Consider the following 15,348-nt stretch of genomic DNA (forward strand, 5'->3'; position numbering starts at 1 on the left):
GCACGTGTGTACGGGCTGTGCCCTCTACCTCGAATGCCCTCCCTACCCCAGACGCTGCCACAGTGACTTTTTACACTATAGATCTCTGCTTAGATGTCACCTCCCACGGGAAGCTGTGCAGTTCCCCCCCCACCACCACCGCCATTATTCTCGTCCTTGTCTCTCACATTACACTGTTACATTCAGCCTTCTGCACCCCTGCCTTCTGCATCTGCAGATGCAACTAACTAGGGACTGAAGATAGTGGAAGACAAAAAGATACACAGTAACAACACAGTCGAACAACTATTCACATAGCGTTTACATCCGATGAAGGATTGAAGTAATCTACAGATGATTTAAAGTCTAAAGGAGGCTCGCTAGATTATATGCAAATACTGCACCATCTCATTTCAGGGACCAGAGCATCTGTGGATTTTGGTATCCCTGTGGGGAGGAGGGGGAGGTGAAAGTCCTGGAACCTAGTCCGGCTCCTTGGATACAGAGGGATGATCTTGCCTTATTCCTTCACCACACTCCACACAGATCAGAAATGTGTTTTCTTATTATTTTAAACAAATATATACATGTCATAGATATGTAAAAAATTTTAAAAATATATGTACATTTTTAGACAGGGTCTTGCTCTAGAGTATAGTGGTGTCCATCATAATTCACAGCAACCTCAAAATCTTGGGTTCAAGCAATCTACCTGCCTCAGCCTCCCAAGTAGCTGGGTCTATGGGCATGTGCCACTAAGCCCAGCTAATTTTCCTATTTTTTTGTAAAGATGGGGACTTGCTCTTGCTCAGGCTAATCTCAAACTGCTGGCCTCCAGCAATCCTCCCACCTCAGCCTCTCAAAGCGCTGGGATTACAGGACCGAGCCACTGCACTCGGCCTATTTGAAGCACAGTTTTATAGTCGGTGTCTCCTCACCCACTGTATTGCAACCTCACAGGCGCAGGTCTGATTATGCCTTGTTCACCATTTTACCCCCACCATTGTCCCTGACATATAGTAATTACTCAGTTCCTTTCAATAAATGAATGACATGTGGGAAGGCACGGGGGCTGGGATGTTTCCATCCTAAGGCATCTCATTCACCCAGCAGCAGTGAGCAACGTGTTAAAAGCACTCCACTGACACCCACCACGACGCCCACCACTCTCCCCAGTCACCCACTGATATTCACAAATCATCCACCAGGTGCTGTGCTGGGGGATGGGCAATGGTGGTGAAGATGTCAGACCAGGCCCTGTCCTTACAGGGCTTCCAGTCCAGACAGGGGGCGGGGGTCGGTGAGCAAGGGCAGACTTTGAAGGCAGTGTCAGCAGTGAGCCCCAGCAGTCAGGGCTGGCTTCCTAGAGGAAGCAGCATTTAAACTGAACCTGAAATGATGAGCAGGACCTTGTTGGCAAAGGGAGGTATGGGAGATGTTTGAGAGAGAGCAGCAGGTGGGAGGGGGGCATCCTGAGCCCCTCAAGTCTAGATTTTCTTTGCCAGTGAAGTAGGGATGGCAAAACCTGTCTGGTGTTCCTCATAACGCTGTGGGCAGCTGGATGGGACCAGGGCCTGCGGGGGCTTTGGGAATGGGAGGCATAGCCTATGTACAGGCAGGTTCACTCTCACCTCCAAGGAGGCCACGGCGGCCATCTAGGGGGCTCAAAACATGCTCCCTCAGACATAGGGGCTCAGCATAGCAGATATTTTAAGCTGAAGGAACTTGAGAAGCAGTGGGTGCAGGAAGGACTCTAACTTTCCCCTGAAGCAGGTCACAAGACCCTCCTGTGAGAGGTGCTCCCCCTATACCCAGAGGAAGGGGGCATGCTCCCCTCCAAGGACAGAGGGACAGGGACACCGAGAGGGATCCGAATGGGCCGGCTGAGTGCCCCCCAGCCCACTGCCCTCAGTGCACACCTTGGTCCTATCACATTCTCCCACAACTCCCCGCTTTATCACATCGAGCATAAAAACACACAGGGCCAACCACTTCTTGGGGGTCTTCATTTTCTTTGTACGGCTCCTGGATGGCATAAAACTTCTATGAACTGGGCTCTTCTATGTACGTTCTTCCCTTACATCAGTCTTTCGCTATGGGGGCCCCAGCCAAGAACCTACAAGGGCAGAAGGGAAAGATCTTTTTCCTTCTTGCACAGTGAGGACGGCATTCCACCCACGTGGTCAGCCTGGCCACTCGGAACCTGTGTCTGGCCTGGTGCAAGAACAGGTGACCTGGGCAAGGCAGGGGTGAGATCGCAGGCATGGATGTGCAGGGGACCGTCACCTGGATCATGCTCTTGCCCCCACCCTCAGGTGGCCCCTAAGAAGCGGACCTGAGACATAGATTTGGGAGCGAAGGCATTTACATAAGAGGGGATCTGGGAAGCTGGAAGAACGAGCCAGGAGAGAAGGAAGCCAGTGCAGGTGCCTATCAAGGCTGTTCCTGGGAGCTGCTGAGCCTCCATCCTGCATGTGAGTTGTCCCGCTGTGGTGGGGATTCTGCCAACACTTCCCATCAGCCATTGGTCCTGCAGCTCCCAGGAGACATCCCCTCCCTAGCACTGCCTGCCGGCCCTGTGTGTAAGCAGAGTGGGCTCCTGTGGCTGAGAAAGCCCCCCGGGAAGAGTCAAGCATCCCAGCACTGCCCCGAATAGTGAGGGGCAAGAGGTTGTGAGCCAGGTAGGACACTATGGGTCACATCCACCTCCTCCCCACCAGGATGGCTCCCGCCTGTCCCCCAGGTCTCTGCACAATCACCACCTTTCCCGGCACCACACCCCACTAGCCCCTTTATCCCCCATTTGGATGCACATCTTCAGGGCATGTTCTGTCCTTTCCTCACTGTCTCCCCACTAGACTGGAAAGCTACTGTATCCCTGGACACCTTGCACCATGCCAGGCTCTGAGCAGGTGCTCAATTAAATACGCTTCCAGGGAATAAATTCTTGTCAATGCCAGCCTGGAAGTTCTAGTTTCTGAGGCTCAGAACTGGAAAGGCAATTGATAGCCAGGCCGCTGGAAATGCTCAAAGTGGCAGAGACCTGCCCAAGGTCATGCAACCGGGGTGCTATGCCTACATTCCTGGGGGAGTTGGGTGAACCCTAACACCCCGCCTGCATTCCCTCCTTTAGAGCCCCATCCCCATCAATGGGAGGAAAAGCTCTGGGAGTCCCTGGGAGTCCCCTGGGGCTCCTCGAGGTCACCCGGGAAATTGCTGTGCGCCAATTCTTGGTAATCTTCTTAGCCTCATTCCCTCCCCACTTTCCCCAGCTGACAAGGAAGCCGCTCAGACAGCTGCGGAGCTGGGACTCTCTTGTTGAGATGCATTAATTTGTAAATATCTTCATTTATATGTAAATACAGAATCCCAAACCCGCTGCCAGCCCTAATGGGGCTCTGCAGCCTGGTGATGTAGCCCCCCCCCAGTGCTGCTGGCTGGGTGGCTGGTAACTCTCCCCTGTCCTGTTAGATTCCAGGTCTGCTCCTTCCTTCTTTCTCTCAGTGTTCAGCAAACAGGACAGCCCAGCTCTCCGGGCTGCTCTCTGCCTGGGAGACCAGCCCTGTAACCAAGGCTCAGAGAGAAGGCTGGGGAGACCAGCGACCGACATGGGGAAGAAAAGAGCGCTGGCCTGAAACCTGGCTGAAGTCAATGCTGCTGTGTGACCTTGAGCAAGTCTCATGCCTTCTCTGGGCATTGGCTTCCTCAACTCTAAAACAAGGAAGGCACCACGGTGTCGGGGTAGAAGGAGATGGTTTGGGGCTTGACCAAGTTCATGTTCTTCCAGAGGGAGACCTTGGGCAAGACTCTTGGCCTTGTTGAATTCTGACTCCTTTTGTAATAAAACCAGGGACAAAAATAATAATTGATAATAATAACTGCCTGCATTTGTGGGGTTGTTTGTGAGGATCAAAAATAAAAGAATAGAAAAAGGCTTTACGAGATTTGTTCAGTGGTAAATTATTTTTTTTTTCGGTTTGTTTTGTTTGGGGGGGGGAGGAAGGGTTGTTCTAGGTAATAATAGCAAACATGTACCATTCACAACCCTGAGCCAGCACTTTACACAAATGCACTCCTCAGGTCCTCATGAGGCCGCAGTGGTCTTCTTATTGTTGTCATTCATGTTTGGATGTCACAAAAGTTAGAGTTACACCAGCCCAAGATTTCAGTAATGCAAGGAGGTAGGAGAGACGCAGGCCCTTCGCAGGCCCTTGGACATAAACTTTGCCTAAATTCTTCAACAATTGTACAAAGCCCATCCAGTGCAACCTGCTTGACAGGTGAGGAAACTGACGCAGAGAGAGAGGTTAAGGCTCTCATCCAAAGTTATACAGTGGGCAGTGGCCAAGCTGGGATTTGAACCCAGGTCTTCTGGCACCAGGCACCAGAACTGTGTTCTTGAAACTCCAGGGAGCAGGGAGGGTGGGGTTCAAGGAATTGTCCTAGAGACCACCCCTGTGGCAGTGGAGGGGACTGAGGGGTGTGGGTGTAGTCTCAGAGACCACAGTGACCAGGCAGGGATGGCCAGGCAGCCTTGTGTATCTGAGAATCTTAGAGATGATCTGAGATTTCACTTGCTACAGAACCACCCGTTGTTTTCTAGAACAGTGATTTTTGTCTCCAAAATGAGTTCTTATCTCCTTTTTCATCTTGATTGTAATGGACTTGGTGCTTTAATATTTTAAGGTGCCCCAATTTCTTTTAGGAAGCGGGTCCTAGAGAAATAGTAACTAGACAGATGGAGGCATCTGTGAGGTCACTTACACACCTCTTCAGGCATCTTCATATCCACATTCTCAGCACTGGCCTGCCGCAGCCCGAGGAGGAGGAGGACCCAGCAAGGTGCTCCTGGGAGCACACCCACCTTCCTGTTCTTACAGAAACAGGTGGGGAGGACCAGAGTCCCTCTGCGGGGCTGAACGCACCCTTTGCAACCTATTGTCCCCTTTTCTCATTTTACCCGTGAGGAAACTGAGGCCCAAAGAGCCAAGGAGAGGACCCAGAGCTGTCCACTTGTTTTGCAAATTTCACTGTGCAGCTACTGTGTGCTGAGCCCTGGGCTGAGAGCTGGGGAACAAGGTGAAGGGGCCGGGGGCATGTGCCTTGTCCTTCTGAAGCTCATGGACACAGAGAGAAAGAGGAACAGCCCATGTTGGGGCCTACTCCCCCTCCATGCTCCAAGTATAAAGACAGAGGTAGCAGGTACTGCCTGGAATGTCACAGCCCAGAAAGCACAGTGCCACCGCACACGCCACACAGGCACCTCTCAGTGTGCCCACTCCAGCTTTGAAGTGGACGGCCGCTTTCTGGCTGGGCATTATGAAAGAGAGAGAGAGAGTGTGTGTGTGTGTGTGTGTACGCACATGCGCGCACACAACTGTGCACTTCCAGTGCCTATGTGAAGCTACACTTGACAAGTGAAATGAGAGCCCCTCTTGAGGAGTTAGGGGCCTCTGAGGAGTCACAGCCATCCAGTTTGGGGGGATCAGTTCTGCTTGTGTGAGGGGTCTTATGGGTGGACCTGCTTGAGTGGGGTTCTGAAAGCTGATGAAGAGTTTACAGGGTGACCACAGAGAGAGAGCCCTTTGAGAAGAGGGAATAGCCTGTGTACAAAGAATAGCAATAAAATAGGATTTGGGCCTTTTAGGGGGCGGGTGTGAGGGGGTGGGGCCATGTGCGAGGGGGTGGGGTCATGGGCACATACACATCTATCTACAAAGTGGCAGACCCTGGAATGGGATCAGTTAGCTTGATTCTGCCGCCTTCTGGAAAACAGGAGCAGGGTAGAAAGAACAAGTATCTCTGAGCTCCAGATCTTCTCCTGCCCCTATCGTGCCTGGGAGTCCAGGGGTTTGAGGTCATTTTCCTTCCCAAGTTTGGGCCCCTTATGGCCTTGGGGCCCAGGAGGAGCCGTGGCATGTGTGGCAGGGGCTTCAGAGCCAGGCAGAGCCCATTCACCTCCCAACTCTGTTGTTCCAGGCTGCTGTGTGACTTTAGGCACATGGCTCACCCTCTCTGGGCCTCAGTGTCCTCATGTGGAAATGGGGTTTGGAAAGCCCCCTGACCCCCCGCAGGACTGCTGGAGGAGCTAGCTAGAGAGACTAGATAGGGACAGGGGGCTGTGGCCTTACCCTTTCATGCCTCACATCCCTACAAGGGATGGGTCTGTTTCCTGCAAGCACAGCCCCTAGCTCTGCCTTCCAAGCCCAAGAGCACGGAGGGATTGAAGTGAAAGGGCGGAGACAACATCCCCCCACCCTCTCCTTGTCTCCACTTCTCCAGCTCCCTCCACTGTGCTCCCCTCCCCTCCCACCCCCTTCCCACCCTCACCTCACAGTGGACTGGTACACCAGGTCCTCCCGCTTGCGGTAATTCTCCATGTGTGAGTAGTTGGTGGAGAACATGGCATCGAAGGTGAAAATCTTCTGCTTGATGGTGCCGCCATCTGTCACCTGCCACAGAGCACAGAGGTGGCCATAGGTGAGTGCTCAGCTAGCCCTGGCCCCGCCCTTCCCCACTGCCCTGGTGCTCCAGGAGAAGCCTCTCATGGGAGGTGTCTGGGTCATCACTAGCATCTTCCCATGTGGAGGGGTGTCACCCCCCACATTCCTGATGGGTAAACTGACGCCCTGAAGTGAAGCCACTTCCCCAGGTCCTGCAGCCAGGAAGGAGCAGAGCTGGCTCTCCTCTCTGGCTCTTTCCATGCACGAGGCAACCCCACTCCTGTGACTGGTTTCTTACCTAAGTGACCAGCAAGGCTAGGGAAGCTGTGGACAGGGCCAGAGAGTGTGAATGTGTTTTATAGTCAGTCACAGGGTCACGGCCTGATCCCACAGCTGCCCTTGGCCCAAGGAGAGAAGGGATGGGGGAGCAGACCAGCTGGAAAGAGGAAAAGGGAACTGGGGGCCAGGAGCAAAGATCTCACATGGAGACCAACAAGCTAAATTGCAGTCATTTCAATAAATCCTGCGAGGAGTAGGCCCAAGATAACAGGGAGCCCAGAGGAGGGACAGACCCCGTCCTGGGGATGGGATAGTCACAGAGGGCTTCCTGGAGGAAACAGTGTTTGAGTTGCCTTCTGAAGGAAGAGTAGGGGCTGGGCCGGCAGAAGGTGGGAGCACTTGCCAGGCAGAGGAGGAAAGATCCACCCGAGGCAGGAAAGAGCCCTGTGTGTTCGGGGGAAAGTGGCCGCATTCAGAGCGCCTGAGCAGAAGGAAGGCTGAATGGGAAGAAGCTGGGCTGGGAAGAAACCATGGGGTAGGTCCTGGAGGGCCTCCGAGGGGCCAAGGAGCTCTGGGTCCCCACAGCCAGTGGTCAGAGAGGCACATCCAGGTTCTACGTACAAGCTCCCTCTGGCCTTAGGGTGAGGGCAATTCTAGATGAGCTTGTCCCTCTAGAAGGTTGAGGAACCCCACCTGTTGACAGGGGGGTGACGAAAGGGACAATGTGGAGACCTTTCCCTCCTCTGACTGCCCTCAAGATGGGCCAGGAGGATGTGTGTGAAGTTCCCACTCCGTGCAGGATCACATGGCCGGAGAAGGCGGGTCCTTGGGAGGTGATAATACATCTGGGCTGGGAGACAAAGGCCCTTCAGGTGCCCCACTGTTCATAGCTGAGCAGACTCAAGTGTCCTGGGTTCCCAGCTGCCTGCCCGCATCCCCCCCCCCCCCGCCATGCTGCCTCCAGCTAATGAAAGTGTTACTCCACAAAGCAGCAAGGTATGTGTTGTCACTGTTTCAATTATTTATCTGTTTACTCCGCTGCAGTTTTCCGCTTGTCTCAGCAACTCTATTATAGACTGGGAGCTCACGGCCTCTCCCGCTCAGCTGGGCTCCACGCTAACAGCCTGCAATGGGGAGGCCTCATGCCTGGGCCTGGAGAAGTGGAATTAACTCCCTGCAGCTCTGCGTGGTGGAAGCAGGGGGGCGAGGGGGCTGGGAGTGTGGTGGCCGGGGACTGGTGTCTCCGAGGAGCTGGAGTGGGGGTGGGAGAATGCTTTTAAGCAACATCTCCAGGCATATGGGGCGACTGGGGGCTGGAGCGTGGATCCATCGCCTTGCCTGGGAGGACTGGACACGGTGACTTGGACCAAATCTGTCTAGTCTAAGGGATCTTACCACTGGTCTAGGAGACACAGACTCCATGCTATCCAGCCAGCATCTAGTGAGTGCCAGCTGTGTACCAGGCACAGGCTACATCTGTGTTGGTCATAGACCACAAGCTCCGTGGAGAATAGGGGGCCTCTATAAGTTTCAGGGTTGACGATATACTGACAAGCTCCAGGACCCTGCACCAACTTCTTCTTACCTCTGGCTAAGCCCAACCCCTCCCATGTGTCCTGGGGGCTTAGCAACACTCATATGCACCCTTTGTTTCCCCCTGAAGGTTTGGTGCTTTTTGACCGTGTGTGTCTGTGCACTGGGAAGGCAGGGAACCACAGTCTCTCCCTCAGCCCCTTCTGAATACAAGGCCAGTTCCCCAAATGGGATGGATGGAGGGAGAGGAGGAAGAGAAGCAGCTGGTAGGGGCAGGCTGCCTCCTCTCTCCCTGGGATCTGCACGGCCACTCATCCCAAGGAAGACTCCCACCCCTAGATGCCCATGGCTCGCCCCTGCTCTGATGTTAGGACCCAGTTGACTGTCGCTGAGCTGTCTGTGCCCAGTGTGGCACAGGGTCCGTAGCCTCTTGGCCACTCTTGGGATCAGAGCTTCCATCCTACCACCTCTCAACACCCCAGCTTAGGGGGAGCCTGTTGATCCTGCCAGGGGTACCCCCACATGGCTCCTCTTCTATGCACCCCCCTCCCACCCCTCATCATTCATTTGGCTTTGTAGGGCAGCCAAAGTAGCTTTATACCAGTGCCCTCAGTTGGGAGGGTGATTTCGCCCACTCTCCCCAGCAGGAGAAATTTGCTGCTAGAGGCTGTGGGTGGCGGGCAGGGTTTTTGTGCTGGTGTCTGGCCCAGAGAGGCCAGGGAAGCTGCTGACCATTTTATAATGCCCAGGACAGCTTCACACCCCTCTTAAAGAATTACCAGCCCCACATGCCGAGGTTAAGAAACCCTGCTGTAAGTCCACCCCATCATGTAGCTCTACAGTGTCCCTGAGAAGTGAGTACAAGAGACAATAATTCTCCCATTTTGCAGATGAAGAAACTGAGTTTGGAGAAACCAAGAATTCAGCTTAGGCCCCACTTTGGGTTCTGGGCAAGACTCTGGTCCCTAGTTCATGTTTCACAGGTGGCAAGTCCATGGGTAAGCAGGTGGCTCTCAGCGTCCCCTTCTGTCCCCAGCGGCCTGGCTGCTCAGGGGTGGAGGAATTTCCTCCCTGAGTCATGGAGGCGGAAGGCATCCTGCCGTCTAACCAGCAGCCCGTCTCCAGGCCTCGCCTCCCTCCAGGTGCTGCTTTTTTTTATCTTCTCCTAAAATGCGGCAGCCCTTATCGTCCCAATCTCAAATTTCACTCCATTTTTTTTATTACACAAAAGAGAAAAAATCTGTCAGTAAAACTGTCTCCTCAAATTTATTCGCCGAGACTGAGGGTTTTATTACTAGGAAAATACACCCGCACCCCACACGTTCACACACAAACCCACACACCCCAGATAAAGCGCAGAAGAATTATCCAAGTCATAAATCGCTGTTTCAGGCTGAGGGACAGGGGAGTTTCAAGGACGAGCCTACTTTTCCTTTACATCTTTTTCTCTGGGGCTGTGTCAGGGCCCTCACTGTCAGCCTGAGGAGTAAATAACTGCTTCCATTAAACCTGCCTCAGGCAGCTGGAGACAACGCTTACCTCAGCTCCAAGGTAAGGGACTTGGAGGAGAACCCCCTACCCCATGCCCAGTTGCTGCAGCTGGTACCCTGGCGTCCCTGGCCTCGGGGAAGGTAAGGGAGGAGGGACGCTCAGGAGGTCGCTGGTGGGCGAGTGGGTATCTGCAAGTCTGCTGTTCTAGCAGCTAAAAGACCCAAGACAGAGGCTGGGCAGGAGTGGGGGGTAGCCACAGGCTGTGGGCAGAAGGTGCAGTGGGTGTGCTCTAGGACACCTCCCTTTAATTCTAGAAATACTTCCCCAGACCTGAGACAAGCAGGCTCCATCCTAGGTCCCATGGGAGAGAAAGAAAGAAACTTCAGACACAAGTGCAGCCCGTCACGATCTGGGGAGAGGCATGCAGCCCGCAGTTAGCTGAGAGACCAGTCAGGAAGATGATGGCCACAGCAACAGGTATTTACCGCATATTGTCCAGTGAGGTTCTGATGCTTGTGTGGGAGCCAAGGATTCCTTCAGATGAAGGGGCAATCATGGAAGGCTTCCTGGAGGAGGTGGGCTGGGCGTGCTTAGTCCTAGCCTGGCTCCTCCAGCCTATGGGAGGCTTTGGAGCATGAAGTGGGACTGATTCTTCTATGTTGTTGTAGTTACATAAATTGGTGCATTTATTATAGGCTTGTGACATCTGAAAGGTGGAGCTTCTATTGGCCTATTAGTTCCTCCGAGTCTTCTGATGGGAGACTTTACTGTAAGAGCAGAAGGTCCAGCCAGCACCAGCTACTGTTTTCATGCAGGAACCACACAGTGCCTGATCCCCACAGTTCGTCTCTTCGTCTTGGTTTGGCCACAGAGGGGGCAGGTGTACTTGGCATGCTGGCAGATTTCCATTTTCTGCACCATTTTCCGGAGGGACATGCCATAGTGGGTCCCTTATTTATGGATGATTCCCACCTTCTTGGTGAGTTTAGCTACCTCGCCTCGAACCATCCCAAGCCCAGAGAGGAAAGAACGCCTCCCGGTTGAATTCTTGATTTCTGGCTCGGCACCTATAGCTCAACCGGCTAAGGCACCAGCCATGTACACCTAAGGTGGCAGGTTTGAATCCCCAGCCCGGACCCGCCAAACAACAATGACGGCTGCAACCAAAAAATAGCCGGGCGTTGTGGCGGGCGCCTGTGGTCCCAGCTACTTGGGAGGCGGAGGCAGGAGACTCGCTTGAGCCCAGGAGTTGGAGGTTGCTGTGAGCTATAATGCCACGGCACTCTACCCAGGGGGACAGCTTGAGGCTCTGTCTCAAAAAAAAAAAAAAGAATTCTTGATTTCTGTTACTAACTTTGTGCTGTTAGAGGAATTCATTGTACCTCTCCTTGTCCCGGTTTCCTCATCTGTGAAATGGGGATCATGGAACCATCCCCCCACGAGGAGCAAATGAGAAGCAGCTTGTAGAGAATACACGGCACCCGGTAAGCTCCCCAGAGTGGCTGACATTTTCAAGAGTGCTAATTCTTTTCTGGGCTACCTCTTTTTCTGGGTTTCTCCACTTCCTCTAGGTCTGAGCTAGAGAGCGATACTCTTTCTGCTAAAAAGACAGGGGATGTAGAAAATCAGTAAATGAAAGCAGGGGGTCCATACCCAGAGAGGGAGGCAGGTGGGAGTCACTAGAAGGCTCGATTGTGCCTATAAGGAGGAGGGGAAGGGAGAGCAGGGGCCCAGGAACTTGCCTGTATCCCTTGTAACAGGGATGCTCTGCGCAAGCACCCGGTGGCTGTAGAGGCACTCAGAGACTGAATGGTATGTCTACAGTGGGTAGTGAGCTCCCCGTCATCAGAGGCATGTAAGTGCCATTTAGATGATGCTTCGTAGAAAGCCAACGAAACTAGATGGGCAGAGTTAGTCTGTCCCTACTTCTGTGGGGAGCGGTCTCTCTGTGCTCATCTGGGTTATTAGGACATCTCACACCATTTTAGCATCACTTGGGGCCTGCTGTCCAAAGTCAACTCCATCCCTGCTTAGGGATTCTGAGAGGTTCCTACGGTGCCATGGTGGGCAGGGCAGATAGGTAACTGCAAAGCCTCTGGGACAGACAAGCTTCTGTCCTGGTGAGCTGTACCCTGAGAATGCATGGGTTTGCTCTCCCTCAGCCAGAGAAGTACTTCTGAAACAAACTACTTCATTCATTCATATTCAACAGATTTTTACTGAACAGATAAAGAGCCCCTTGAATTTGAGCCTCTCCTAGAACATAAGCTCTGTGAGGGCAGGTCTTTATCCTGCTCATTGCTCTGTCCCTGGGGTTCAGCACACAGTACTCAGCCAATAAATACCCATGGAAGGAATGAATGGATTGAGTCCTCACCACATGCCAGGCACTGGGAACACCCTTGCTGCTCCACAATGCAGAATCGCTCAGGATCATTGGCTGTGCCCAATCTCTGATCTGGCTGGGGCTCCCGGTAGGAGTGGCCTGGCCCCGTGGGATGCTCCAAAAGGAACCAGCAGAGTTGCTCTTTTTACCAGCTCACAGCATAAATGCTATTCTGGACTGAAAAATATCCTAACCAAGCAAAGAGCACGCCTAGGCCAGATAGAGCAGGCTGTGTACATTACGGAAAAGAATCCGAGTCCCAAGCTGCATCTACACAAGCCTGATGGTGTTGAGCCATCTTCACCCCCATCATGTCCTTGGATTCTCAGGCCTGTGAGCTCTGGGAGCCGTGTGTCCCAATGGGAGCTGTGTGTCCCAAAGCCTAGCCCAGTGCGAGGCACGTTATCCCAGGAGACACGTGTCATCGCCCCCATGTTGCAGATGGAGGCCAAGAAAGAGGCAAGTGAGTCATCCACGTTCACAGAGGTGGTGAACGGGGGGGCCTGACCCCTCAGTGTGGATTAGTTGAAAGGAGGGGAGTGGGAAACATGCGGAGGCTTTTGGGGTCACACAGCTGTAGACTCGGATCCCAGTCCTGCTGCCGGGGTTATTAATGGGTGACTTTGGAGAGGTCTCTGTGCCTCAGCTTCTTCATCTTTATGGGAGAGATCGCTCCTACCCATAAGCAATTGTGGAGAATTCGGTGACTGAGGGTGCACACGTGGAGGGCCCAGGGGATTGCTTGGCACATGGCAGTAACAACAGTGATGGAGATAATAATTACTGGCATTCACTGCGTGCTTAGTATGTGCCAGGCCTCGTTTGCAAATATTAACTATGTAATTATAACAGAAAGTATCCAATGGATATTAGCTATTACTTAATAGCTAATATTAGAGGGGTTTGTAAGGGTGGGCAGACTCTGATGATGGCAGCAGGCCATGGTAGGTCCTAAGCATGGATGGCTATTTTCTACTTTATCCTGACGCATCTCAGCCAGGAATTCCCTAAATGACCAGCTATGCTGTAAAACAGAAACATCTCAGAAAGCTGGGCTCTAAGTCCCAAAGGTTGTCTCTGCACCGCTCGTCTCTCTGGGCCTCAGTTTCCCTAAGTGTTCCAAGAGGAATTGGGGGATGTGAAGACCTCTGAGGACTCCTTTGGCCCTGAATACGCACAATATTCTGATCCTAGAGTAGCCAGCCCTAGAGCCTTCTGATGCCCCTGAGTCTGCTGGACGCCATCTCAGGGACCCCAGCTGTCACCCACTAGCAAATCTGGTGGCAGCCAGGACAGGTTGCCTTTCAAGTGAAGCCACCAACATGGCCAGTGGGCTTAGCTGAGCCAGCAGTGTAAGAGCCTGCCACAGGCCCGGGCTTCTTAATTTGTAAAACAAATAAGCCTCCAACTTCAGCGGCCTCACCAATGTCCCTGGGTGCCGTCATCCGAAAAAGGCAAAAAAAAAAAGAAAGGGGGAAAAAATCACCTCCCCCACCCTCCCAACCTCCTTCTCTTTGTGTTCCACAAAACCAATTACAGGTTGGAAATAGCTGTAATAAACTTGATATCCCACTTATGGGCCAATCCCGCCGCGGCTGGAAAGTGTAATAGTGGCAGAGAGTGAAAACTGCTGGTGTATTTTGCCGGAGCTGTTTAAATTGCCTGCCTACATTATCCCAACTCCTCTCCAGCCAGGAAGGAATTTGCTGTCCTGGAAATGGAGCAGCTGAGGTCTTTGTGTCCGGGCAGCAAGAGGGAGTGTTTGCAAGGAGCGTTTTAATGAACTGATTAGATACGGAGGAGTGGATGGTGCCTGGGATCTTGCGTCAGCCTGGCTCAGGTTCAAATCCCAGCCTGGGGAAGTCATGCTCCTTGGCCGTACATGGGCAAGAGCGATGCCTGCCTTACAGGGCAGCTGGGGGGGGGGGGTGGCATGAATCAATTAGATAAAGCAAGTGACACTGTGGGCTAGAAGGAAACTCACAGTGTCACTTGCTTTATCTAATTTATTAGAGAAAGGGCTTCCCTCCCTGGCTCTGGGTTATGAGGCAAGTCACGGCTTGCCTCTGAGGCTCAGTTTCCCTACCTGTCAAATGAGAGATGTTAACTTTCGCCCTGGAGTTGTTAGAAATACTACAGGAAACGTGTGTCTTATAAAATGTGAAGGGAAGTGGACGTGGCTATTAGCGTGGATTTATTGCTCCATGCCTAGATTGTGCAGAGGGATGAAGAGTAAATCTAGAAACTTCTGCTATACCACTGTCACTTGGGGGTCTCTGGCTCATTCACTCAAACTCCGGAGCCCAGCACAGGGATTGGCACACAGTGTGATTTTAATATATGTCTGTGGGATGAATAAGTGAGTCAGTGAATGAAGGAATGGAGTCCCAGGACACTCAGCAGATGCGTCCCCAGTGGAGCCACTCAGACACGATGACGAGAAAGCTCCCTCCAAGGCTGGGCATGCAGATGGCACCAGGTCAAGGAGGCCTCAAAAAGAGTTTACGAAGATCAGCTTGGCCCCAGGACCAGGCCTCAAGCCCTTGGTGTATCTGAGGGTACGTTCATCATCCCTGCTCCTGTCATAAGCTGTGCGTGATACCGGGAGGAGAGCTGCAGACAAGGCAGATGAGGACAGTGAAGGAACTTACTCAGCTCTTTTAATTCTCTGAAATGTGTGCCGCCCACTCTCTAGGCAGAACCTGAGGCCCAGGAGGGATAGGACTTCATCTCGCTCAATGCTGTCTCCTTAACTCTAGGACACAGTCTGGTACACTGAGGATTCTCATTCAATATTTTTTGTAGAAATGAACATCTCTCTCTCTCTCTCTCTCTCTTTTTTTTAAAGAATGCAAAAGCTGCAGCCAGATAAGGGATGCCACTTGCCCAGCTGGGAAGTGGTGAAGCGGAGAGATTTGAACTTGAGTCTGATTCCAAAGTGCAGACGGGAGGTGGTTCAGGCTGTAGAGTTGGATTAAGTTTTGGGCAGAGGGCAAAAAAGGGAGTGAGCATTATAGGCGGAGGGAAAGCAAGGCAGGGCTGCTCAGAGAAGGGGTGAGAAGAATGAAGGTAGAGAGGGAGCAGGGATGGGGTGTAGCCACCTGCTGGCCTGCTGTGAGGGGGAGGGGCACAGGGTGCCTTTCTCTCTTGTTGCCATGACGACCCTGGACCACTCTTCCCCTACACCTCTCTGCCCACCTGTTCACCCTGAAATTGCTCTTGCAGCTTCAGGGCCCA

The 15,348-nt window shown here is 52.8% G+C and overlaps 1 protein-coding gene across 1 annotated transcript in view; it reads right to left on the reverse strand.

Moving 5' to 3' along the window:
* The window catches only part of IGSF21 (immunoglobin superfamily member 21), a 242,056-nt gene that overhangs the window by 72,586 nt on the left and 154,122 nt on the right, over positions 1 to 15,348 (reverse strand). The window contains exon 3 of the mRNA XM_003783853.1: positions 6,310 to 6,431. Within this exon, the coding sequence (XP_003783901.1) occupies positions 6,310 to 6,431 (122 nt within the window). The remainder of the gene's footprint in view (positions 1 to 6,309; positions 6,432 to 15,348) is intronic.

Source organism: Otolemur garnettii, unplaced genomic scaffold (assembly GCF_000181295.1).
Source record: "Otolemur garnettii isolate 467f Iridium unplaced genomic scaffold, OtoGar3 scaffold00009, whole genome shotgun sequence".
In the NCBI taxonomy this organism is placed as follows: Eukaryota; Metazoa; Chordata; class Mammalia; order Primates; family Galagidae; genus Otolemur; species Otolemur garnettii.